Below are 27,335 nucleotides of genomic sequence, written 5' to 3'. Positions count from 1 at the left end.
GCTAGTGCTCAGGTGGCTGTCATGCGAAACATGAACTCTGGAGCCAGTATGGTTAAGGAAGGCTGATGTTTCTTGTATTCCATGTGATGTCCATTTAAGTCTTTGTAATTTCTTAGTTAAAAAGCATAATTTATGGAGTGTAATGGCACTCTTCCTCAAGCTAAAGCACGTATTGCATGCTCAGTAGTGTTTCCTTCATCCTTTGCAGCAAGGAAGACTTGCTGTGAATATATTATGAACAAGTTGCCATGGAGATTATTACCACACTTTGCTGGTGTGGTCCTGTTTGAGTGTGCTTTATAGAATCTTGGTGCGCTAATATTAGCTGCTGGCAAGTTTCTTTATGACCTGAACTGAAAGAAATAAAGAAACAGGACTATATGATTTGCTTTTTTTATTGAGATTTTGTTGTAAGCTATGGCAGGGATAAAAAGGATGTGACAAAGTCTATTGAGATATTTCTCACAGAAACAATCATTTCTTAGTACAGTCTCTATATGAATAGATCAGGCTTAGGTTCAAGATCATTTTAGCGTCAAGTGGACCAGGACAATAAATTGTGAAATCAGAAGCTGGTAGGTTCAGTAAAATCACACCTAGCCTAACTTGTTCATAATGCCTATATTTTTGTTTTAACTTTTCATCCTTATCAATGTAAGGTAAACAATTGCAAATACCTGAATCATTTATTTTCCTGCACACTACAGGCGTTCTTGTTATTTACAACATTATCTTTAGATATGACAGTATCAGCACTGAAACCCAGCCATGGAAATTGTGGCTTGATTACAATATCTAATTGCACTGATTCAGCTCAAGACTGTTTTTTATCTTCTTCTCAAAGCTTGAGGCTCAGAAAACTTGCCTGGAAATTAGTGCTATTTTGGAAGTCTGTATTATAAACAGCCATCAAGCTGTTCACCCAGTCATTGTTCTTATTAATGTAATAGGTGTAAGTTAATTATATACACTACCATTTCCCCTTCCAAACTGACACCCATCCCAAATATCCATATCTTACCCTTTGCTGTCCAAGAATAACTGAGCCACACTCACACACACCATGCTGTTTTTGCAAAAGGACCTCCTGGCATAGCTGGTGACTTTTAGTAATGAGATGATGATCATTATAAAATCTAATATTTCTATGACTTGGCCTGGTATGTAACACTTCAACAAACAATCTTTGGCTCTGTCACACCACTCAAAAATATTGCTGTCTCTCACTGTGACTGATCCTGGAGGGAAAGTATCTTAAATCTTTGAGCCATTTTGTTACTGACATCATTGATGTACATCCAGTAAACAGTAGTGGTTCTTGGGAAGTGGCAAAATTCAATTAGCCCCATGTTAGAATCCTTCATCTTATCCTACGCTTTAGTGCCAGCACATGTGAGCATTTTTATCTCCGACTGATCCTTCCTGCAATACAATTAAAGACACATCACTTACACTTATCGTGAATCCACATTGAGGGGACAAATTTTAATTCATTTACTCAGTTTCCATCATTGTCATAGATGAAGATGAAACCCAAATGTCTCAAGGTAAATTAATTGTAAGGACTATAATTATGGTCATCAGTGAGGAGTAGAGTGATAATGGAATTAGTTGGAAGAGGGTGTTGAGAGAAGAAATATGGTGATGTCAAAGATGTGACATGGTTTATTTGAGGTTATTCACTTTTGAAAAATTGTAAGAATAAAAGTTTATATTTTTCTAAGGCTGACTACCTGTACTGGTCCCTTCATAGAGCATATCTTAAGAATGAAACCATTACCTCCAGCGTTTATTGAATCAAACTTAATACACTGAGCAACAACAAAGAAGAAATCAAAATTCATAATTTCAGTATTTAGAATAAATTTACATTCTAATCACAAAATACATTTACACCAACAAAAAAATTCTAAAAGAAAAGAACATTCTAGCAAAGACAGGGAAAGAAATTAGTGGAGGAAGCCACAAGAGACCCATATGTTGCACTACACCCTAGAAAATGAGCCAAAACACATTAAATAAGTATGAAAGGTTGGGAGACTCACTTCAAAAATTTACTGAACAGGAAGGGACTGCAAGGCAGACAAAGAGAGCAAACGTAAGATATTGTCACAAACAACTACAGAAGGGATCCCATCGGCCACAGAAGAGGTCAAAGATGCCATTAACAGCACCAGAACATAAACAAATCTACAGGCTCTGACAAACTGTATAGTGAATTTTTAAAAGATGCAGCCAAATATTAACACAAAAGTGGACAAAACCTTACAATATGTGTATAGAAACAGCCTCCATTCCAGAAAAGTGGAGACGGTCAATAACAAAAGTGCTATATAAGAATAGGAAGCCACAAGGAGCTTAGAAGATACTGAGGCATGCCAGTTCAAAATACTCACAAAAATAGAAACAGATAAAATAAAGTAAACAATCAATGAACACCTCCCCAAAAGCCAAATGGGATTCAGGAAAGGAAGATCAATCCTGACACAAATAGAAGTACTGCTAAAGAGTTTATGGGAATCCCTTGAAGAGAGAGAAAAGTTTTATGTAATATTTATAGAGCCTTTGACTTTATAAACAGGAAGCTAGTGACAAAAAACTGAAGGAAACCCCAAGTGAAAACAACGTATGGACTCGAATAATAAGTGCAACACTGCAAAGGAAGGACATATTTTATGCTTAATTTTATGTTTTATGTACAGTGCTACAATGCAGCTATACCAGTAATTAGTCTGTTTGAAGCAACTTATGTAAAGTCTTAGTCTGCTGTTGTATTCTGCACTCAATAACAAATTTGTGAACATGCTAGGAATATTGTGCTTTCAATAATTACCAAGTAATTGATTTAAACTTACTACACAGATGGGTACAAAGTGTATTTTGCAACTTAAAAATTTAGTCTTTGCAAATTGGCTAGCTATTTCTGATAAACATATTATTTGGAATTGATATACATGGTAGGAATACCTTTCAGTCGTTCTTTGACAGTATGTATTGTTATATTCTGAAAACTTGTAACTTACTTTGGAATTCTTAATGAAATAATGTCTGCATCCACACAATATTTTAAAGCATTAACTTCCTTATTTTTCTATGTCTCTGAATTAATTTAGTTTAACAACGGAAAATCCAGGATGGAATGTAATAATATTATGAAAAGGAAAGTTGCTAACCACCATGTAGCTGAGATGCTGAGTCGCAGATAGGCATAACAAAAAGACTCTCACAGTTAAAGCTAACGGTGATTAAAGCCTTCGTCAACAATAGACACACATACACACGCACACCAACACACACACACACACACACACACACACACACACACACACAACTGCAGTCTCAGGCAACTGAACTTTGTTACACACTTTTAATGGTCGTTTCTTAAAATTTGTAAATTCTGATTGTCAATGATTATTGTAAATCACATGTCCATACCGGCAGTTTTTGTACAGCAAGAAAGGTAGTGTGTTAGTAACCATCAACAGCACAGCTTGTAGAACTTTGTTTATATATTTTTTTCGGCTAGACATCTTGCCTGCAAATACAGCAACTTTGTGGAAAATCTGTCCCTGGAATTTATTTCATACATTACACAATGAATTCTTACAGCAACACAGCAGAAGAGACCAGAAGTATTTGCAATGAAGCTACACCTAAGGAATGAATATCTTCAGGGTTATGTAATTTCACAAACATTTTTGGTAACAACATTTCATCTGTAAATTAATTAACAGTTCTGCATTTTTCAGTTCAATCAATTTGTTGAAATAGTTGCATCTTAGCATGTGGTGGCCCATTTTTTAAAAATTCTTGCAGTTCACATAGTTTTTGTGGCTGCAAAACTTTTGGCACAAACTTTTAACTTTTGTAAGTCTGTAAATATTTTAATTACCAGCAATTCATATTATACACATCCCACACCACACTGACTTCTTTGCCATCAGCAGTTTCATTTTATTCTATAGTAGACTCTCCATGAAAGGTGGGGATTCATGTATTTATTTGGAAAGAGGTAGTTCACTTAAAGTAAGAAATGACCTTATTGCATTAAATGCTGATAAACATTTCAGTCTTTCAGCTGTGGAAGCAAGAGAACATAGAATATTGAAAATTAATTGTATTCTCTGTATACCAGTCCCCCAGTTGTGACATGGACACTTTTTTCTCAAAACTAAACCAGATACTATCGAAAGTACCTTATTCAAAAACCAACATAATCATCTGTGTGGATCCAAGTATCAATACAATGAAGTCAGTATTCCATACTTCAGTATTCTGTACAGTTACGTCATGTCTTCACTTGTAAATTGTACCACTAGTGTAACCAAACAATCTTCTACATTATTAGACCATGCAGCAGCAGTGTAGATAGGAAAGAATGCCATACACATGTTCAAAACCTAGGCATATCAGATCATTTGTATCAAATATTAAAAATATGGATATAATAGAGGGAAACATTCCACTTGGGAAAAATATATCTAAAAACAAAGATTCTGTAACTTACCAAACGAAAGCAATGGTACGTTGATAGAGACAATAACAAACACAAACGCACACACAAATTTGAAGCTTTCGCAACCCACGGTTGCTTCATCAGGAAAGAGGGAAGGAGAGGGAAAGACGAAAGGATGTGGGTTTTAAGGGAGAGGGTAAGGAGTCATTCCAATCCCGGGAGCGGAAAGACATACCTTGGGGGGAAAAAGGGACAGGTATACACTTGCACACACACACATATCCATCCGCACCTATACAGACACAAGCAGACATATGTAAAGGCAAAGAGTTTGGGCAGAGACGTCAGTCAAGGTGGAAGTACAGAGGCAAACATGTTATTGAATGACAGGTGAGGTATGAGCGGCGGCAACTTGAAATTAGCAGAGATTGAGGCCTGGTGGGCAACGGGAAGAGAGGATATATTGAAGGGCAAGTTCCCATCTCCGGAGTTCTGATAGGTTGGCGTCAGTGGGAAGTATCCAGATAACCCGGACGGTGTAACACTGTGCCAAGATGTGTTCGATTTCTTGAAGAAATATGACACAGCCTAACAATTCAGAATATTTTAACTTTGTTAAAGTTTACTCCACCAACATAGTTCAGAAATTACAGCAGAAAATTCCAGGCCCATATGTCTTGTCTGCCTAGGTCTAATCACCAAACTCAAAGGTGCACCATCCAGCAACAAAGAGAGGGGTGGCACAAGTTATACCCCATATAAAAATGTCAACTGGTCTAGACAAAATCCCAGCTTGTGTTCTTAAAGAATGTGCAAATATCTTAAAAGCTACATTAGCAAAAATAATCACTGAATCATTAAGAGCTGGCTGTTTTCCAGAGCATCTAAACCAAACAAAATTAATATCTGTACTTAAAAATGATGATGTGGATAATGTAGAAAACTACAACCAATCTCCTTACTGTCCATCATTTTCCAAATTATGAAAAACTAATGAAAAATGGGTTAATGAAGTACTTAAATAAATTTAACTTTTTCTGCAATGAACAACATGATTTCAGGCCCAGAAGGGGTACAGAATATGTTATTGCACAATTTACAAAAGTCTTTGTTGAGTCACTGGACAATGGTGATCATGTGAATGGAATTTTCTTGAACTTCTCAAAGTTTTTCAACACAGCTGACTAGAGAATTTTATAATATAAATTAGTGTTACTAGGGTGAAGATTTGTGGCCAAGAAGTGGTTTAAGTTGAGGTGGATGCTCGAGTCAGTTACACCAAACAACACCTTATAATCAGGAGTTCATTTATTCACCTCTTTACACAAGTAAGGCTTACAAAGAACTGGATGGCGGAACTGAACAAAGATAATGTTTAGCTTAGTTCAAAGATGATACTCAGATCATCAAAACTGGTGTCGACCTCACTGGCGCCAAAAGCTTGAGCAACAGTTTCTGCCATGATACTGGGAAGGGGACAGCCTCGACCCAGCGAGTTGTTCGGTCGATAGACGAGAGCGAGAGAACATAACGAAAGCCATTAGAGGGGGGGGGAGAGGGCCGACAATGTCAATATGAATATGCTGGAAATGCCCAGAAGGGATCGAAAAGGTGCGAGGGGGGGGGGGGGGGGGTGAAGTGTGCTTGGGTACTTAGCAGCGTTGGCACGCGACGCAGGAGTGTGCCCATTTCTGGCAGTCCTTGTTGACATTTCTGCACACAAAGTGCTCCACTACGAGGCGGTTGGCCACACGAACACCAAGGTGGGCTAAATTATGCAGTGCATTTAAGACAGCTCGACGGAGTGTGGTTGGGATGAGGGGGCGTAACGTGCCCGTACTGTCGTCACTACAGATCTCACCAGAAATGCCAGGGAAGGTGGTGCAGACAAAGTGTAGTGAGGAGGTAGAGTCTGAAATCAAGTTTTGCGTGTCCTCATTGGTGGGTTGGAGGTTAGGCAGTTCAGAGAGGTCTAACAGCAAGTGAACGGTGTCGACTAGTGAAAGGAAAAAAGCAACTATATTGTCAGCACCCTTTATGTGTCTGACCTCGGTGGTGAACTGAGATATGAAGTCCATGTATCTGAAGCGGCGAGGAGGCGGGTCAGCTGGCAGGTTTGAAATGGCCGCAACCAGGGGTTTGTGGTCTGTTAAAACATAGAAATGGCATCCCTCAACGTCAGTCTTAAAATGCTTGATCACTTCGTAGACCGCGAGCAACTCCCTGTCAAACGCGAAATATTTCCGTTGTGCATTGGTGAACTTGCGCGAGACGAACTGCAGAGGCAAAGTTTGGCTGTCAACTGTCTGGCTAAGGACAGCGCCGATGGCAGTATCATTCACGTCTGTAGTGATGAAAAGCCAGGATGAGGATGGGCGATGGTGCAGGCCTTGGCAAGAAGATTTTTGAGGGCAGTGAAAGAGGCAGTCATAGCAGGGGTCCATGGTACGGGACGAGACCCAGAAGTCGGGGTGGCTGCCAGTGGAGCCTGAATCTCCGCAGCCCGAGGTAGATGACAGCCATTATAATTAACCGTCCCCAGAAAGCGCTGGAGCTCTTTGAATGACGAAAGTCTGGGTAGGTTTAGTATTGTTTGTACTTTGTCAGGGGGTGGTGAAATGCTGTCGGCAGAAATCCTAAAGCCAAGAAAAGTGACAGCAGGTTGATGTAGCTGCAATTTGTCCTGGTTGGTCTTGATGCCTGCTGCCGTAAGAGTGTTCATAACAGTTTGCATATGTAGAATATTGTCCTCAATGGAGGAGCTGAACACAAGAATGTCATCAAGATATGCAAAGCAGAATTTTAGGTTGAATAGCACTTTGTTGATTATGCATTGCCAGCTCTGGGTTGCGTTTTTCAGACCGAAGGGCATGAATCTAAACTGAAATAACCCGATTGGCGTGGTGATTGCTGTCTTCTCGATGTCTTCAGGAGCCATGGGGATCTGGTGATAGGCCCATTTGCAATCAACGACAGAGAACGTGGTCGCACCTGTGAGGGAACTGGTAAAGTCGGCAATGTTGGGTATGGGGTAGGTGTCCATAATTGTTCGTGTGTTTAGTCAACGGTAGTCTCCGCACATGCGCCAGGACCCGTCTTTCTTAGGTGTCATATGAATGGGTGTAGACCAGCTGCTGGCAGAGGGTTCAATGACGCCGGAGCTTAGAAGTTCAGAAATCTGCTTTTTAAGGTTGGAGAAGCACTCGGGACAAAGTTGATGTGGTTTACTGAAGATCAGGGGGCCTGGCGTGAGGCGAAGCTTGTGAACCGTGCCGTTGGTGACGACGGAAATGTTGCCGGCGGCACGGGAGATGGTTTGTTTACAATGTGAGACAGGCGAGGTGAGGTCATGGTGTTCGGAGCCACTCAGCGAATCCGACGGGAGCCGAGGTGGCGAAGTGTCCCAGGAGTCAATGTGACAAGATGGTCACCGGCCCGAAGCAGTGGCACCGTGGTCGGGTGAGCTCAGTGGAGCTCGTGAAGCATTTGTAAGCCAATTGTTCGAGGGCGCAGCCTGTGGCAGCACAGTCACGGGCCAAGTGCTAGGCATGAGTGCACTGTTTGTGTTGTCAGTGGCAGTCGCACAGTGGCGTGCAGGAGCCAAAGTTGCATAGTTTGAGGTGTTGTCCAGGAGGGGAGGGGTAGGAGCTGTCTGTTTGGGAACATGTGATACTCGTTGCGCATGCACACTCGTGTCCAGCTGAGTGTCAAATGCTGTGGGGGGGGGGGGGGGGGTGTGGTCCTGTGGAACTGTTAGTACACGTTGTGGTAGACTTGATGGCACAGTTGCGAAGGGTAGCGGGAGGTAAGCACACGGAGGCTCGATTGCTGGGACTACAAGCAGATTCGGCGCACTTACTGACCTTGCATTGTCCTTGCTGCAGTATCTGTAATTCCTTTGCTGCATTGGAGAGCTGGAGCTGAGTTTCGTGGAGTCGAAGGGAGAGCTCGAAGTTTTCCTTGCGTAGGCATAGGTGAGCGACAGTTTCAAGCTCAACAAGGCACCTGTGTGTTGTTTCTTGTAACGTCATTGACAGAGACGAGCATGTACGGATGAAATGAGCCCGGACCGACGTGTCACGGGGGGGTTTGCTCGACGGAGCACAGGGGAAGTGAGTTTTGGATGGGTGATGATACACGGTGTTTTGCACTGGGTCCAGTGAAAGTTTGTGGTGTCGCAAGTAGTCAATGTCAAGTACAGGTTCCTCAATATTGCACACTAAAAAAGTCCACTTGAGTTTGCAGCTTGCAGAGAGTGAGACGACGTGGGAGGTTGAACCTGAGCATTGTAGTTTAGTTGAATCCACAGCTTGCAGTGAAGTATGATGAGGGCGAATGTTCAACGACACTAAGGACGTACGCAGCAGTGAAACATTGGCGCCAGTGTCTGCTAGAAAAAGTATCCTGATGAAATGTCTTTAATATAAAGTCATCTGTAATTATCCGATTGTTCCCGGACAGACTGGAGCACTGGGAGGTGCCTTTCATGTTGTGCGCAGGAGGCGGCACCTGGACCTACCTGCAATTGGCGTTTGGGAAGCAGCAGGGTGGTCTGCAGTTCTCTGCCTCCTCACTAAACCGTGTGTGGAAGTAACAGTATGGGTAGTGCGGTTGCATTTCCTGTGGAAATTTCGTTGCCAGGGGTGGTGGTTGAGGTTCGGTGGCCGCAGCCAGTTCAGTTGCAGGAGGGGGCGTGACAGAGGGCGGAGCCGATGACATCCCAGCTGTTTGTTTACTGTGTCCTGGAGCGAGCAGAACAGTTGGTACAGTGCAGCCACGGCTGTGTCTGGCCACGGGACAAGGAGCCTGAACCTGAGACTTGCCAGGTAGGCAGTAGCTGGCAAAATAGAGCAGTGATTCATCATGTAGTTTGTCAGCAATTGTCATTCATTGCTCGACAGGTTGGGGAGACCTCTGAGCCAGAGCAAAGCGGATATGAGGAGGTAGTTTATCTGACCAGATGGCGAGGAGAGCTGTGCCAGAGAGTAGATTGTCGCTGAGCAAGGCCCATAGCCGTCTCAAGAATTGTGAAGGTTTGTCATTGCCTAGTTGCTCACCATGGAGCACTTGCTGTATTGCTGTCTCAGTTGAGTGCGCAAACCAACATAAAACTGTCTTTTTGGCTAGAGTGTACCAGGTAGCTGAGTCCGGGGCGTCGACCAGGTCAGCCATCAAGTCGTCCTGGTCATGCAGGTGGGTGATAAGGCACAGAAATCTGGTTGATTCGTCGAGTTTGACATGGTCGAACACTTTGTCCAGAATTTTGAACCAGATTGTTGCCCTGTCGGGATTGAATGGTGGCAGCGTCAGTAAGCGTTGTAGAACGTTCGGAAGAACAGGTTGAGTTGAATTCGTCGGGGCACTGCCTGAGACGAGCTGCTGTTGCTGCAGAATTCCAGGAGAGTGTGTCTCCAGGGTGTGTGGCGATGACAGCTGGTTGGGTGGCAGCGTGAAGGTCACGCATTGTGGTAGAGTGCGATCCGTCACGGCGCGGAAGGCTGACATGGGTGAGACACCGTAATGTGTCGATTGCGGTTGCAGAAATTTGACACGTTGCAGGTGTGTTTGGACTGACATGTCGTGAAAGACCGACACAGATGAAGCACTGAGATGTGCTGAGAACGGTAGCGGAAGCTCGACTGGAGCTGGTGCGGGGGCGACAGGTTAGAAAAAGTTCAAAGTTTGAAAACGCGTGTCATTCCACGGAAAACTCAATGTACAATCAGAGTCAGAGCCACCTGTGTTGCAGGGAGGCTGCGGAGGTGCGGGCTGTCCAGAAGCACAGTGAGGAAAATGATGTCGAATGTCGGGCAGAATGTGTGAATGTTCACTCAAAACGGTGTGTGGCACAAAACACTGAGGCATAGCAGTAGGACAGAGCTGGAGGTCAGGCACATATAACAAGCTATTGTTCCTGTTGCAGGCCGAGGTATTGAAGCAGGAAGGCATGTGCTGATGCTGAACCGAGGCAGGTGCGGGCATGGTCGGTTGCTGAGGAGGTAGACCTGTGAACAAAGCAGTTCCGGTCACATGGCAGGAATCCACGTGGTACTGCACAGATTGTGGCGTGGCAAACCATTATCCTGGCAGTGGTAGGTTATCCAATGAAGTAGTTTCTTTCTCTGCTGTATATTCATGCTTACCCTTCTTTATAATGCTACATTTGGTCACTGTGTTCACCTTAGGAGTCCTGACTGTGGTCCCATTGAACTTATCGGGTCTCCATAATTTAACAAAGTACATAGGTGGGCCTCAGTTCTTGTAATTATCATACTATTTGAAATAACAACTCACATGACCTTTCTGTTAATAAAACAATACTGCACTTTTCTAAATGGTGCACATATGAAATACATACTCCTCACTTATTCATAGCGACCACAAAATGGTGATCTACAATCACTCGCATAAAAAATGGCATGCTTATCACTTGTTCACTAGCTGAGTGCGAATCCTTCCTTCCTACTCTGATGCAAGAAAAACTCCTCTGTTATTTAACAACAGAAAATAAACACTACATAACGGTAAGCATAGGCTCTATGCTTGGCAACCATTTCATCTTTTCTCTTTGCCTTTAAAGAAGACAAAAACATAAAAGAAATGCAAAAGGTTTATCACACCCAGTCTTCACACTTATCCACCCACAGACATGCAACCCACATTTATCCACCACCATAGGTCCTTGCTCCTTCCATGTGCATTAATACAGAAAAGTTACCTTATCCTTAGCCAGAACCCAGTCCCATGTACTGTTCCTATGGTTTTTCTTGGCTCATGGAATGTCCCCAAATGTCCTTACCATCCATTTACCCATGTCTGTCTGCCACCCTTCCTTCCACAATGACATCTGTCTGTTCAGACTGCGCCAATCCTTAACCCTCGCCAACATAGTCTTGCAAAAGCGTATCAATCAGGCTCCTTGTAACACTTTCTCTCCATCTATAAAGTTCTCCTGCTACACAATCCCAAATTCCTGAATGTGAGCTGCATTTACATGAGTGTGTATGTGTGTTTTGTCTATTTTCGGCAAAGCTCGCTTTCTGTAAGTCCGTTTGTTGTGCTTTCTGTGACTTAGCATCTCCACTCTATGGTGAGCAAAAACTGATCTATACTCCACCTGAACAGACCGGGAAGGCCCACTGGTACTGACTGGCCACCATGTCATCCTCAGCCCAGAGGCGTCACTGGATCTGGATATGGAGAGGCATGTGGTCAGCACATCGCTCTCCTGGCCGTATATCAGTTTATGAGACCTGAGTCACTGCCTCTCAGTCAAGTAACTCCTCAATTTGCCTCACCAGGGCTGGGTGCACCTTGCTTGCCAATAGCATTTGGCAGACAGGATGGTCACCCATTCAAGTACTACCCAGCCCACCAGCACTTAACTTCAGTGATCTTGGTGTTACCACTATGGCAAGGCCACTGGCTACATGGTGAGTAGCAACAATCTTTTTCATAATACTGTTATATTCCATCTTGGATTTTCCATTGTATAATTCAGAAGAATGTAGGTTGCAGTAGGTACTGGGAGATGAAGCAGCTTGCACAGGATAGAGTAGCATGGAGAGCTGCATCAAACCAGTCTCAGGACTGAAGACCACAACAACAACAATTCTAGTTTCTTTTATACCACTGTCCAATAGTCATGTCACCAGTGTACACAAATAGATCACTGTTATGCTTCATTAACCTCGAAAGTCCTAATTCCGCTAGGCTGGAACAATTCCCCACCCTTAGCACCTAGCATTTCCCTATGGTAATCTATTACAGAAGGATTACATTTCAACATTTCGCTTAACCCAGACCATAACGAGAGTCATCATGTCCAACAATCATTATTTCTGATCACAATAACACTCCACATTCTTGTTAATCACAGCACAGTTCTGTTCATATGTGCCTTAATTTAGGTTACAAAAATCACTCAAAAGTTCTCGAGTTTTGTGGTTTTCAGCGCTCATGTTTTTGTTTATCGTAGGTGCATAGTAGTGGTATAGTGTGATGGGATGGGCATAAGACTAAAATGTTATTTTATAAATTACATTATGCTTGGAAAATGGACTAGGATGAATTTTATTGTTTCAAATGAACCAAAAGAACTATTGTGATTTTGGGTTATAGAAAATGTTGCTGGTCAGAGATCTAGAAAAACGCATGGATAATATTCTCCTTATGCAGTATGAATCCTGCTTGTTTTCATGTGTGAGTGACATACTGCAAATCAGGATATATTTCATGAAATTATTGATAAGCAAATTAATTAATCAGTCTCATTTTTCACAGAAAAAATAATGTAGCAGAAGTATGTAGTAAAAGGTCAGAATCTAACAGTGATTAGAAAATAATCTGTGATAGAAACCAGCTGGTGGCTCTGAACTTCAAGTTTAATTATTTCAGAAGTTAATTGGTTCTGGGTAGTTTATAGTGCTTTACAGAAAAGTTGGAATGCTTAACTCTCTGTTCACATTGGTTATTATATCGAATTATGCTGATCAGCTCACAAAGTTTTACATATATTAAACTATGATGCTAATTTTAATTATTAATTAACATACTCCATAGCCACACTAATAGTACAAAGGAATGAGGAGAATTAAAATATGAATCTGAATAATAAATTCAAGTGAAATTTGGTGTAAATAAAAACTTGAGAATTTTAAGTAAGTGTCACATGCAAGTAGGTAAATGCAGGGAAAATAAGATAAAAATTAGTAAAACAAAAAAAAAAACTGCTTAATAATGGGCATAGAAAAATGTAACAAATGGGAAGAATCCACCTTGCTGTAGTTTGAGGAACATGATAGTGAACTCATGTTGATGGCCAGTTTCAGCATTATTGTTCACAGATTGTAGTGCTGTTGTCTCCTTTCCAAATTCTGGTGCTATTTCTAAAACCATATCTTCTTTTATTCTTTTATATTTTTGTTTATATTTATTAGACACTAAAGGTCACTATTTACATTGCTTAACAGAGAAAAGTTAAACCTGTTAACCTATATAATAAAAGAAAGTTATAGGAATTCAAGGCTAATAGCTCTCTTTAACCAAACAAGGACTGCAGCAGCTACACCTGTAAGAGTTAATTTAAGATCAAGGCGGAATATACCCAAGAAGGATTTTTTCTATCCCCCTCTGAGAAAAGAAAAAACTTAGCATCACCAAACAAGTTAAAGATAGCATCATCAAACAAGTTAAAGATACACCATAAAACTTGCAAAGGACTCCATCAGCAAACTGTAGTAAATAAGGTAAAGTCTGAACCTCCTCACCAATGTGTAAAAAAATTGAACAAAAAATTTCTTGATCTAAAAGTATACATCCATAATGTACAAGGGCTCAAAACCAAACTTAATGAATTAGAAATTTTGTTATCAAGTGCAAGTGAACTGTCAGATACACAGATATTATGTATTAATGAATATTTCATGAGGTCTTTTGAAATAGAAAGTGTTGTGATACCAAATTTTAAACTCGTAGGTCATTTCTCAAGAACATCTTACAAAGGTGGAGGTAGTTGCATATTTGTAAAAGACAACATTACTGCTACACCTCTTATATTTACAATTCGTATAATATTGAAAAAGATATAGAACTGTCAGGTGTAGAGCTTACAGATCTAAATGTTTATATAATAGCACTTTACAGGTCACCCTCTGGTAACATAGGGACTTTCTACAAAAATCTAGCACCAGCAATAGAAAAATCTAAGTAAAAGAAAATCATATAGTGTTCTAACATGTGGTGATTATAATATAGATTTTCTCTCAGAAAACTCTAGCCATCTAAGCATAAAAAATTTTATGAACAGCTACAACCTAGACCTAATAGTTAACACTCCAACCAGGATAACAAATCACAGTACAACTTATCTGGATCAAGTAGCAAGCAATATAAATTGTACTGTATCCTCCATCAAACTAGGATTTTCAGACGACAATGCATTAATTATGCAGGTCTGGTTGCAAAATAACAGTCACGAACACAATAAAATCACTGTACAGAGGAGAAACTTCAATAAAACCCACATGCATACTTTCCTCTTTGATATACAAAATGAAAACTGGCAAAATGTATATGAGGCTCAAACAGTAGACAGCAAATATTAAGCATTCTTGGATATTTTCTGTTATTATTTTAATTGCCACATTCCCTTACAAACAAAATGTGTCAACAAAGATAGAAAACTCTCCAGCTGGATCACCCCAGGAATCATTAGATCATCACAAAGAAAAAGAGAACTTTTTTATATTAGCAAATCCAAACTATGCAGTAGTGAAGCATTTAAGTCATACTTTACTCTATATAAAAAGATATTAAGGAATGTAGTAAATGCAGCCAAAAAGCTACAGAATGATAACTACCTCAAATTGTCATCAAATAAGAGCAAAAGCATGTGGCAACTTATTAATATGAATACTAATAGAGGAAAACAACTGCAAAGTAATATTAGCTTAAAAATAAATGGAAAATTAGTCTCCAGTGGGAAAGAAACCGCAGAGGAATTCAATAACTACTTTACAGAAACAGTAGAAAACCTGACTAACCATCTTAAAAATAGCTGTCCCTTACAACTAGAACCAAACTTACGCTCTGAGACTCTATTTTTAAGGCCTACATCTGAAACTGAAATAGAAAAGACACTTCATAGCAAAATTTTAAAAAAATCATCTGCTGGACAAGATCAAATTCCATGCTTCCTCTTTCATAATTGCAGTAACTTTATCAGTAAACCCCTAGCCCACATAATAAACTTCTCATTCCTGAATGGTGCATTTCCTGGTATGCTCAAAATTGCAAAAATTATACCTGTCCACAAAAAAGGAAGCAAAGAGGATCCCAGTAATTATCGACCCATTGCACTGCTTTCAACTTTTAGTAAAGAATTTTAATATATAATGGCCACCAGAATCATGTCCTTTCTAGACAAAGAAAATATCCTGTCACCTGCACAGTTTGGCTTCCAAAGTAAGAAAGCTACAACTGATGCAATACAAGAATTTCTAGATCATGCACTGGAGCTTGTGGACAAAAACCTCCCAGCCATAGGTATCTTCCTAGATCTAACGAAGGCCTTCGACATGGTTAATCATAGTATACTTTTGCAAAAGATGCATTCCTATGGAATAAGAGGAAATGCCTATGACTGGTGTAAAAGCTATCTGGAAGATCGACAGCAGTATGTTGAATTAAATGAAACTAAGCTCTCAGGTACAGCTAGCACTGTACATTCCTCCATACATACCATAAAGCAAGGCGTTCCCCAAGGCTCCGTCCTGGGCCCCTTGCTGTTCTTATTTTACATAAATGACCTTCCTCACAGCCTACCGGACACAAAAACCCTTTTGTTTGCTGATGGCACCTCTGTACTCATATCTGCGCCTGAACAAATTCTCCAATCTAATATAGGTAGGACCACAGATCAAATAAGTCGATGGCTTCAAAGTAACAGGCTGCTTCTTAATGCAAAAAAGACAATTGGAATAACCTTCCACACTGCCCAAAACAGAAATCCATTACTACCAACTATATCACTGGAAAAAAATAATGTTAAACTTGAAAATGAAATAAAATTTTTGGGGGTCACTACTGCTGATACGCTCACATGGAAAAGGCACATTGACGTTACCAGCACAAAACTTAGTAAAATATGCTTCATGATTAGATCAATAAGGAACGTCACTAACAGAAGTACCCTAATCACAATGTACCATGCATTCTTTCACTCTGTACTTAACTACGGAATCATCTTCTGGGGCCAAAATTCTGAATCAATTAAGATATTCAAACTGCAAAAGAAGATAGTCAGAACAATTATGTTCAAAAAACAAAGAGACACTTTTAAACCATTATTTAAGAAACTAAACATTTTGCCCCTCCCATGCCAATACATATTAGAATTATTATTCTTTACTAAAAAAAGTATCAACAAAATTAGCAAAAATATAGATTACCACGATTATGACACAAGATCAAAAACCTCTCTAAGAATACATCTCCACTCAACAAAACTGTACAGTGATGGTGTCAAGTGCATGGGAATAAAATTATATAACCATCTTCCAACTTTTATACAAGAAATCCAAGAAATAAATAAATTCAAACAGACAGTGAAATAATAAAAGGCTGCTTTTATACCATCCAGGAATATTTGGAATCAAAATTGTCTTAGTGCATGATAATGTATCAAAGCTGAATGTTGTTAAGTCAATTCTGTCACATCATGTAACAATTCTCTGTAAAGCTGTAACTTTAAGTAACATAATTTGTAGGTAATGTAGAATAATCATTCTTCTGTGTTCTTGTTTACTGTTTTAGACTCCTGTAAACTGTATATTTGTATTGACTTATCCCATATCAGTTGTACAAGCCATTGTACTGATTTGATCTACGGGACAAATAATAAATAAATAAATAAGTAAATAAATAAATGGCTGAAGGTCATTCCATGTCATCACTTCAGTGATTGTGCTGCCAGCCCATCAGCACTATACTATAGTAAGAAAACAGCCACTCACTGCATATCTGAACATGAAAGCCAAACCAGTTTCAGTGACATGAAAGCAAATAGTTGTTTTATTTATGTGGGCTGCAGACATTTGATGCTAAAATAAGCTTATCGGATGAGAAGTTGAATTTCCAGTAAAGACATCAGAACCCTTCAGAAGTTGCCTGCATTACAGGTACACATCCTTTGATCATATTCTTTGACCTATGACCCTAAGAGCTGTCAGTGTAGTCTTAAAGTTAACACATTGTGTCTAATATTTCCTTTGACTGTGCCTGAAGACTTCTCTCCACAACTTCAAGTAGCTAAATAAAGCTAACTTCTTTTTTCAGCAGAAATTTTTGATGCATTTGGATACAAAAACCACCAGAAATTATTGTATTTGAGTGTGATTGTGAGAGGTTAGAAACACAGAAAAGAAGTAATGTACTGCTACATTTTGCATGCAAGGAAATAAAATGTTTAAATCATATTAAAGAATTATGCATCAAACCAACTTTATATTATAGTTTATTAGGCTTGCGTGCCTCAGCGACACAGATAGCCGTACCGTAGGTGCAACCACAACGGAGGGGTATCTGTTGAGAGGCCAGACAAACGTGTGGTTCCTGAAGAGGGGCAGCAGCCTTTTCAGTAGTTGCAAGGGCAACAGTCTGGATGATTGACTGATCTGGCCTTGTAACAATAACCAAAACGGCCTTGCTGTGCTGGTACTGCGAATGGCTGAAAGCAAGGGGAAACTACAGCCGTAATTTTTCCCGAGGGCATGCAGCTTTACTGTATGATTACATGATGATGGCGTCCTCTTGGGTAAAATATTCTGGAGGTAAAATAGTCCCCCATTCGGATCTCCGGGCGGGGACTACTCAAGAGGATGTCGTTATCAGGAGAAAGAAAACTGGCGTTCTACGGATCGGAGCGTGGAATGTCAGATCCCTTAATCGGGCAGGTAGGTTAGAAAATTTAAAAAGGGAAATGGATAGGTTGAAGTTAGATATAGTGGGAATTAGTGAAGTTCGGTGGCAGGAGGAACAAGACTTCTGGTCATGTGACTACAGGGTTATAAACACAAAATCAAATAGGGGTAATGCAGGAGTAGGTTTAATAATGAATAGGAAAATAGGAATGCGGGTAAGCTACTACAAACAGCATAGTGAACGCATTATTGTGGCCAAGATAGATACGAAGCCCACACCTACTACAGTAGTACAAGTTTATATGCCAACTAGCTCTGCAGATGATGAAGAAATTGAAGAAATGTATGATGAAATAAAAGAAATTATTCAGATTGTGAAGGGAGATGAAAATTTAATAGTCATGGGTGACTGGAATTCGAGTGTAGGAAAAGGGAGAGAAGGAAACATAGTAGGTGAATATGGATTGGGGGACAGAAATGAAAGAGGAAGCCGCCTGGTAGAATTTTGCACAGAGCACAACATAATCATAACTAACACTTGGTTTAAGAATCATAAAAGAAGGTTGTATACATGGAAGAACCCTGGAGATACTAAAAGGTATCAGATAGATTATATAATGGTAAGACAGAGATTTAGGAACCAGGTTTTAAATTGTAAGACATTTGCAGGGGCAGATGTGGACTTTGACCACAATGTATTGGTTATGACCTGTAGATTAAAACTGAAGAAACTGCAAAAAGGTGGGAATTTAAGGAGATGGGACCTGGATAAACTAAAAGAACCAGAGGTTGTACAGAGATTCAGGGAGAGCATAAGGGAGCAATTGACAGGAATGGGGGAAATAAATACAGTAGAAGAAGAATGGGTAGCTTTGAGGGATGAAGTAGTGAAGGCAGCAGAGGATCAAGTAGGTAAAAAGACGAGGGCTAGTAGAAATCCTTGGGAAACAGAAGAAATATTGAATTTAATTGATGAAAGGAGAAAATATAAAAATGCAGTAAGTGAAACAGGCAAAAAGGAATACAAACATCTCAAAAATGAGATCGACAGGAAGTGCAAAATGGCTAAGCAGGGATGGCTAGAGGACAAATGTAAGGATGTAGAGGCCTATCTCACTAGGGGTAAGATAGATACTGCCCACAGGAAAATTAAAGAGACCTTTCGAGATAAGAGAATGACTTGTATGAATATTAAGAGCTCAGATGGAAACCCAGTTCTAACCAAAGAAGGGAAAGCAGAAAGGTGGAAGGAGTATATAGAGGGTCTATACAAGGGCGATGTACTTGAGGACAATATTATGGAAATGGAAGAGGATGTAGATGAAGATGAAATGGGAGATATAATACTGCGTGAAGAGTTTGACAGAGCACTGAAAGACCTGAGTCGAAACAAGGCCCCCGGAGTAGACAATATTCCATTGGAACTACTGACGGCCGTGGGAGAGCCAGTCCTGACAAAACTCTACCATCTGGTGAGCAAGATGTATGAAACAGGCGAAATACCCTCAGACTTCAAGAAGAATATAATAATTCCAATCCCAAAGAAAGCAGGTGTTGACAGATGTGAAAATTACCGAACTATCAGCTTAATAAATCACAGCTGCAAAATACTAACACGAATTCTTTACAGACGAATGGAAAAACTAGTAGAAGCCAACCTCGGGGAAGATCAGTTTGGATTCCGTAGAAACACTGGAACACGTGAGGCAATACTGACCTTACGACTTATCTTAGAAGAAAGATTAAGGAAAGGCAAACCTACGTTTCTAGCATTTGTAGACTTAGAGAAAGCTTTTGACAATGTTGACTGGAATACTCTCTTTCAAATTCTGAAGGTGGCAGGGGTAAAATACAGGGAGCGAAAAGCTATTTACAATTTGTACAGAAACCAGATGGCAGTTATAAGAGTCGAGGGACATGAAAGGGAAGCAGTGGTTGGGAAGGGAGTAAGACAGGGTTGTAGCCTCTCCCCGATGTTGTTCAATCTGTATATTGAGCAAGCAGTAAAGGAAACAAAAGAAGAATTCGGGGTAGGTATTAAAATTCATGGAGAAGAAATAAAAACTTTGAGGTTCGCCGATGACATCGTAATTATGTCAGAGACAGCAAAGGACTTGGAAGAGCAGTTGAATGGAATGGACAGTGTCTTGAAAGGAGGATATAAGATGAACATCAACAAAAGCAAAACTAGGATAATGGAATGTAGTCTAATTAAGTCGGGTGATGCTGAGGGAATTAGATTAGGAAATGAGGCACTTAAAGTAGTAAAGGAGTTTTGCTATTTGGGGAGCAAAATAACTGATGATGGTCGAAGTAGAGAGGATATAAAATGTAGGCTGGCAATGGCAAGGAAAGCGTTTCTGAAGAAGAGAAATTTGTTAACATTGAGTATAGATTTAAGTGTCAGGAAGTCGTTTCTGAAAGTGTTTGTATGGAGTGTAGCCATTGTAGTGGTTAATAAAAAAAAAAATGGAGAAGAGGCATCAAGGGATCACCAATTTAGTATTGGAGGGCAGCGTGGAGGGTAAAAATCGTAGAGGGAGACCAAGAGATGAATACACTAAGCAGATTCAGAAGGATGTAGGTTGCAGTAGGTACTGGGAGATGAAAAAGCTTGCACAGGATAGAGTGGCATGGAGAGCTGCATCAAACCAGTCTCAGGACTGAAGACCACAACAACAACATTAGTAGATTTCACTTTCTGAGATAATAAAAGTGGAAATGCAGGAAAAAGTTTGAAGATTGTGATTGATTTAAAAGTAAACGAATAAAGCTAGTTTGGAATGATTTAAAAGTATAGTAATATAGCTATTTGAACTTTCAGTGACTCATAAATAATGGTCATTTCCATGCAGGAAAAAAATTATAATTTTCTGCTTCTTCACTTTTTTTCTTTTTTTAAGTATTATTATTGCTACCAGATATGTAATCTTCATTTATATTGAAAGAAGTAAAACTGCCCACATCCTGAAAGCTGACTTAAACAATCCAGTGCTTTAACTAGGCATGGTCCTGTTGCCTTGGGTACTTACTTGGTTGCCTTTGACATCAAGCTGACTTACCTACTTTAATGTGCACTCCATGCCACAGTGCAACTATGCAGTTTCCACATTAACAAATCATTGTCACTAAAATAGAAAGAGTGGTTATAACAGTTTACAGTTTAGCCAACTGTACGGAACTGCCAATTAGTTCATTTAAACATCATCACTTTCTGTATAATGAAGATGAAATATACTTATCTTCAGTTGAACAATACTGTGAAAACGAAAGTTGCTACCCACCATAGAGCGAAGATGCTGAGTCGCAGATAGGCACAACAAAGTTTGAGTTTGTTTGTGTGTGTATGTGTGTGTTTGCCATCTAATTCTGATGAAGGCCTTACTGGCCAAAAGCTAATTTGTGACAGTCTTTTTGGCGTGCCTATCTGTGACTCATCATCTCTGCTATATGATGAGTAGCAACTTTTCCTTTCACAGTATTATTACATTCCATCCTGGATTTTCCATTGTTTGATTATCTTCAGTTAAATCCACACAATTAATAACTTCCTGGTCAGTTAAATACTTCTTCCTTTCTTTCACTTCATATAAAATTATTATTCCCACATGAATGATCATTTCTAAACCAAGTAGTCAGTTGACAACCGAAGCTTGGTACAGATATGAATACAGGTTATGGAAGCTGAAATCAAACAACCAAACCTGTATTTGCAGAATCAGTGTTGGAGTTTATACATAAACAACTGGAAAATCAGTTAACAGAAAACTGGATCTGTATGTCTGTATAAATATAGTAAATAGTACATTTAATAGGAATTTGCTGTTAATTTCTAAGTGACTGTGAGAACTGACAAGAAACTTCTCTCTGTAAGTGACTGGTTCTATCATATTTGGGTTGCGTAAATTATTCTTTACTTTTAGTATTTTGTTGATTCCAAAATCATCTTGTTGAACCAGGTCCTATAGCTTTTGGTATCCTTCTTCTAAAGTTGCTTTACCTGATCCAGTGGATCTTTTGTTCTTTTGTCTCCTTTGTCAATTATTGTGCTTACCATTCATTTTTTAGTTTTAAAAAAAAATTCACTTTTCTTTTGCCCAGTCACTGACTCTCTCTTGTCATTTCCTTGTTCTTCCTCTTTTCTGATTCTAGCAATTTTCTGTTTGTAAGCATAATTATTCCTGGTGTTGATGCACTCACCTTCCTGCTTCTGCTCTTTACCTTCTTCCTTCCGCTCCTCGCCTCTCCTCATGTTTTTTATAATCTTGCTCCAGCCTTTATATCATTTCAGCCTACTCTTATTTCTTTTGATGTTCCTGTTGCCTTAAAGTCTCCATAGCAGCCCTAAACTCCTAATAGCGAGTGAGATTATCTCACTGGACTCCCCTTTGGGAGGGCAACAGTTCAAATTTCTGTCCAGCCATCCAGATTCAGTTTTTCCATGATTTCCCTACATTGTAAAAGAAAATGTCAGTATGATTCCTTTGACAAGGGCATGGCCCCTTTCCTCTCCCATCCTTTTGTAATACAAGTTTGTGCTCCATCTCTAATGGCCTCACTTCCTTCCCTCCTCGTTCCTGCATAGATTCCCTTCAGACTCCTTTTTATTGTCAAATGTGTGTTGGTATGTGCAGTTGAAGGCATTATTTCCCCTTGTATCTTCTACGAATTCATATATCTGGGACTTTCAATCTCTCTTACCTATTTTTACCACTGTCTGTATGCTTGACTGTTATAGCTTCTGCTACCACTTGCTATCTTCACTGTCCAAATATAGAAGACTACATTCTGTGTTGTGGTATCTATATTGCTAAAGAGCCAACCCAGTTCATGGAATGCAGATTCTAGTTGCTGTTTGCCAGTGGCAACCATATTTTGGGTTTTGATACCTAATAAAATTGTTGACTGAATTTAAAAATTTAAAATTCTGTAATAATCTACTTATTAACAAGTAAAATCTTATGTCAAAGGTGTGGTACAGTAGGAAAAGTATTACAATTGAAACTGTGTATATGTCTTGAGGCAGTGTAACTCATCACATGTAAATACGCAGTCTAAATTTAATCCATTACTTGGGAATGAGAGCATTTAGATACTTGCAACAAACTTTACACATAATTTCAAACCTTTACAACACTTTTTCTTGTTGACACCCCCCACAAAATGATGTAAGAAAAAAAATTTATTGCTTACTAACTGTAGCTGTTCATGCAGTAAAACTGTTGCATCAGGCAGGGAGTTTTGATATATTTTTCTTTATTACTAACTCTATTTACAGGGCGTTTTGCAGATAGTGTCCTTATATACCTCTCAATTTGCCTACAAAATTATACCATTGTCTGACACATAGTGCATGAGATACGATGTAATAAACATTGAAATGCATGAAAAACTAGTTTTTTTTTTAAATTATGGAGCCAATTCCACAAACTATACTCAACCACTGTATGGTAATGAGAACACTAGCAACTTCCAACAGACTTTAAACACAATTTCATACTTTTCATAAACTTTTTCTGGCTTAAATACTTAATGCAAAATGTATAAAATGTTAACACATTTGTAAAGCAAACAAAAGTCTGAAGCTGGTAAACACAAGGGAGTTTGATTGATTAAGGAATCTAAGGTTGACTAAGCCAAAGGTTGTGGCTTTTCAATTGTCAACACTACTATAATTTTACCATGTTCAGGGTAAAGGTTTGACATGGAATGACATGAAGCTGATCAAATGAGGACAGTCAGATTACTCAGTTGTTTCCTTTACTTTTTTATTTTGTCCTTTTTGCTGTTCAAGTAATTTCACTTGCTTTGTTGACTTAGAACCCTTCAACAACATTAACAACATTCTGTCAGTGGATGTGCCAAAACCGTCTTTTATTTCATGATCAGACATTAACTCTAGAGACGTACAGAAGCCATCCCAGCTAAACAATATGAACTTCTTGAGTCGTAAAGAGCAATAAGTTTCTAGAATTTTCTGTGAATACACATTTTTCATATTTTTAAAAATATGATAGACTATTTTACCCCCTGGAAATCAATCAGGTAGTATAATTATAAAATGCTCGGTCATTTTATATATATAAACTGTGTGAGGATAGAGAAAGAGTTGAGCACATAAATTAGTATGCACATAAATTTGTATTCATCAGAAAATGTCAGTGCAGGAAACACACACACTATCTGTGGCTTGCGATGATCACAGCAAAACATTTGTTAAATTCATCACTTGTGCCATCAGTCACAGAATGAATAACGAAGTCAGATAGGAGAAGGAAATTGGCTATTTTCTGTCCAAAGGAACCAGTTCAGAGTTTGCTTTATGTGATTTAGGGAACAAAGAAAAAACTTCCACCTCTGTTTTGCTGTATTTACTTCAGCACTAGTCATAGTTTGAGACATCATAAATGACTTTTTACAGCAAAGTACATGTTATACTTCCATTAGACATATTTAATATTAATTTTAGTTTTTGTTGATTGGTTTTTGTACAAAACATCTGTCTGGGGCCTACTCATTGTAATATATTCTGTCCAGCTGGATTTCTTAAACTGTGTGATTCATTATTTAAGATCACACTCAAGTAACATATAACTGACAGTTCTTATATGCACACTGTCATTAAATAACGTTCATTAGTAGTCTTTCAACATTTATTTCTTCAGATTGTTCACATGAGTACAAAACACAAATGCCAAGTATGATTTCTTTTGTTCCTATTCTTTTTAACTCAGTTTCATTGGTTTCACTGATCATTCTGATTTTGCTGAAAATATTATCAAGGTATGAGTAACTGTATTATGCATTTCCAGTTTCAGTATCAAATGAGATGGTTCATTGGTTAGACACTGTAGTTTTCTCCAGGACAGCAGCTCAATTCCCAGTTTGACCATACATATATAGATTTTCCCTCATTCTTTTAAAACAGTTAAGACAAATGCCAAGGTGGTTCCTTTCAACAGAACGTGACCATTTTCCTTTCTCATCCACCCAAATCTGAGTTTGTCTAATTACCCATTCATCATTAAGCTCTAATCTTCTATTCTTCCTTTTTAGATACAGTAACATTCAACTTTCCTTTTTACTCTGATAGCCACCAGAACACTCTCTTTACACTTGAAAACATTCTACAGTTTCAGTATGTCAAGGAAACCTCTCCTTATTTGTTGAATAAACATGGATAACTTATGACAAGCAGTTTATAACAGTACAGAATAATTTCACTGCTACTTAATTCTAGGGGTAATTAGAGTATGTGTATAGTATGTATTCATACCAAAAAAAATTTACATACCTTCTTTCTGCATAGGTATGCTCCAAGTTATATGTATCCTAGAAGAGTCTACCCAAATTACCTATCTGGTGCAGGATATGTAATGTCAAATGATGTTGTGAAACAATTGTACACAGCAGCTCTACAGACTCAGCTCTTCCATCTGGAGGATGTATACGTGACAGGACTGTGTTCCAAAGCAGCTGGTATTCGTCCACGTGATCATCCTGCTTTCACATATAGACGTCGTAAAATTATTCCTTGTTTGTTGCGTGATCATTCAGTTGTCACCAGCCACCACATGGAAAGTGCTCACCTTCTGGAGATTTGGCCTCGCATTCAGGACCCAAATCTTGATTGCTCAAATTTCAATGCATCACAGTATGCGAAGTACAAGAACAAGAAGTGCAACGTTCAACTTTGAAAAATATGTTCAGATTGGGTTTGTTATTATCTTAAATTTTGCATCTGTAATTGAATATTCTGTATAGACTGTGGAGGGGCTGCTCAGGTGACTCTGTCGCCCCTGCAGATGTACCTGTAATGGAAACTTAGAAATTTCATGTAATAAGCCATACTTCTTCTTCTGATAAATATTTATATTGTATTCCAACATATAACAACAACAGTTAATAACAGGAAACATTGCTTGATCATTCAGTCTGACATCAAACAAAAGACTTTAATGTTACATGAATGAATGAAAGATTTGACAGTTTTCTGCACTTTTTTTCTGTGATGTCATCAGCATAGTTACAGTGCACAACACAACTCATCACTCTAAGCTGAGACACCAGATCATGGAACAAAATCAAAGCCCTTCAGATACCATAACTCTTGATAATAATGTGAATGCTGTCTGATCTTGTAGATGTGTGAGATCCTTACATATCATGTCATATGCAAAAACAAATTACAAAAACCTCCAGACAGTTTTCTGTTCTTAACTATTTAAATAACAAATAGTTCCAATCACTGTGGTCAACATTCATTCACTAGGTATAGGTAGGGTAACACATCACTCCATTGCAATGATAAGTTACATCGCATTTCCTCCACTTAGATGAATGATGTGATAACATATGTAAAAAAAGTGAATTATTATGCACTAATACCAATATTTTTAAACTCATCACTCTTGGATTACTAAATTCACTTTATATCTTTCATCTTTTATAGATTATTGCACTGTTTGTTTATTCCAAAATGGAATCAAGAAAACATCAGTTCTTTTTACAATATTAATGTTAGACAACCTGATCCTGAAACTAACTGAGTATTTCTACACCTCAGGCAATGCTACAAAAACTGGCTGATTTATATGGACAAGAGAAAGATATTCACAATGAAACTAATGATTTTGGAAAGAGGGGGATATAATGGTGCCCCTAGTAGAGAAGTAAGAAAAGAAAATAAGACTTGTAATGCTGGAACCGAAGAAAGAAAGAAGACAGCCGTCAAAGACGGGTACCTCTCCAACCACCATCAAAGAACCCCTCCCTAGGGGGGAGGGAGGGGTTTGTAATGAATATACTTGCAGCCTGTAACCCCACATTAATTTAATGTATCATCAGAATGCATTATCAAATTGCTTTTTTTCTCTTTATTATATCATTTCCTTTATTTGCATCATAGTACATGCAAATGAATATGTACAGAACAGTATTTTATGAATTTGTAATATCAGTCTTTACTTTTATGTATCTTTGGAAGCTTTGGCCCAGTAGGAAATGTTAGCTATGCTAAAACATTGTTTGTGCAAAAGTGAAAGTTGATGAGATGTTTGGATGGTTGGGCACATGTGTGGTGTAAATTTGTGGAAAATTAATTAGTTGATGGAAAGAAGAACAATTTTAATAGTAGAGGAAGGGGTAGAAAATTGAAAATGCCACAGACAGCGTATTGAGACAGTGAACATAGTAATTTACAAAGTGGATGAGTAGAACTCAGAACCTTGCTCCACCATTTTGCAATAATTTACTAATATTTCAAGAAGAAGACTTTAGTTTGTAGATTGACACAGAAAGTGAGAGTGCAAGTGAGAAAACCCTAAGAATAAAAGAAGAATTTCATGCAAAAATATTTCTTCAGAATTATGATGCAGTGTTTCTTCAGATATGCATCCATGCATGCATTTATCCCGATCAGGCACAAATTTTCATTGTCATTATTCCATTGTGCAGCT

At 38.9% G+C, this 27,335-nt stretch overlaps 1 protein-coding gene across 1 annotated transcript in view; it reads left to right on the top strand.

Annotated features, from left to right (window-relative positions):
* LOC124798961 (beta-1,3-galactosyltransferase 1-like) overlaps positions 1-25,574 on the top strand; it is a 109,187-nt gene extending 83,613 nt beyond the window's left edge. Inside the window, exon 5 of the mRNA XM_047262495.1 lies at positions 25,187-25,574. Within this exon, the coding sequence (XP_047118451.1) occupies positions 25,187-25,574 (388 nt within the window). The remainder of the gene's footprint in view (positions 1-25,186) is intronic.
* The last annotated feature ends 1,761 nt before the right edge of the window (positions 25,575-27,335 follow it).

Source organism: Schistocerca piceifrons, chromosome 5, assembly GCF_021461385.2.
Source record: "Schistocerca piceifrons isolate TAMUIC-IGC-003096 chromosome 5, iqSchPice1.1, whole genome shotgun sequence".
NCBI lineage: Eukaryota > Metazoa > Arthropoda > Insecta > Orthoptera > Acrididae > Schistocerca > Schistocerca piceifrons.
Note: the sequence above shows the minus strand (reverse complement) of the source record. Positions and strands in the feature narration are given on the sequence as shown.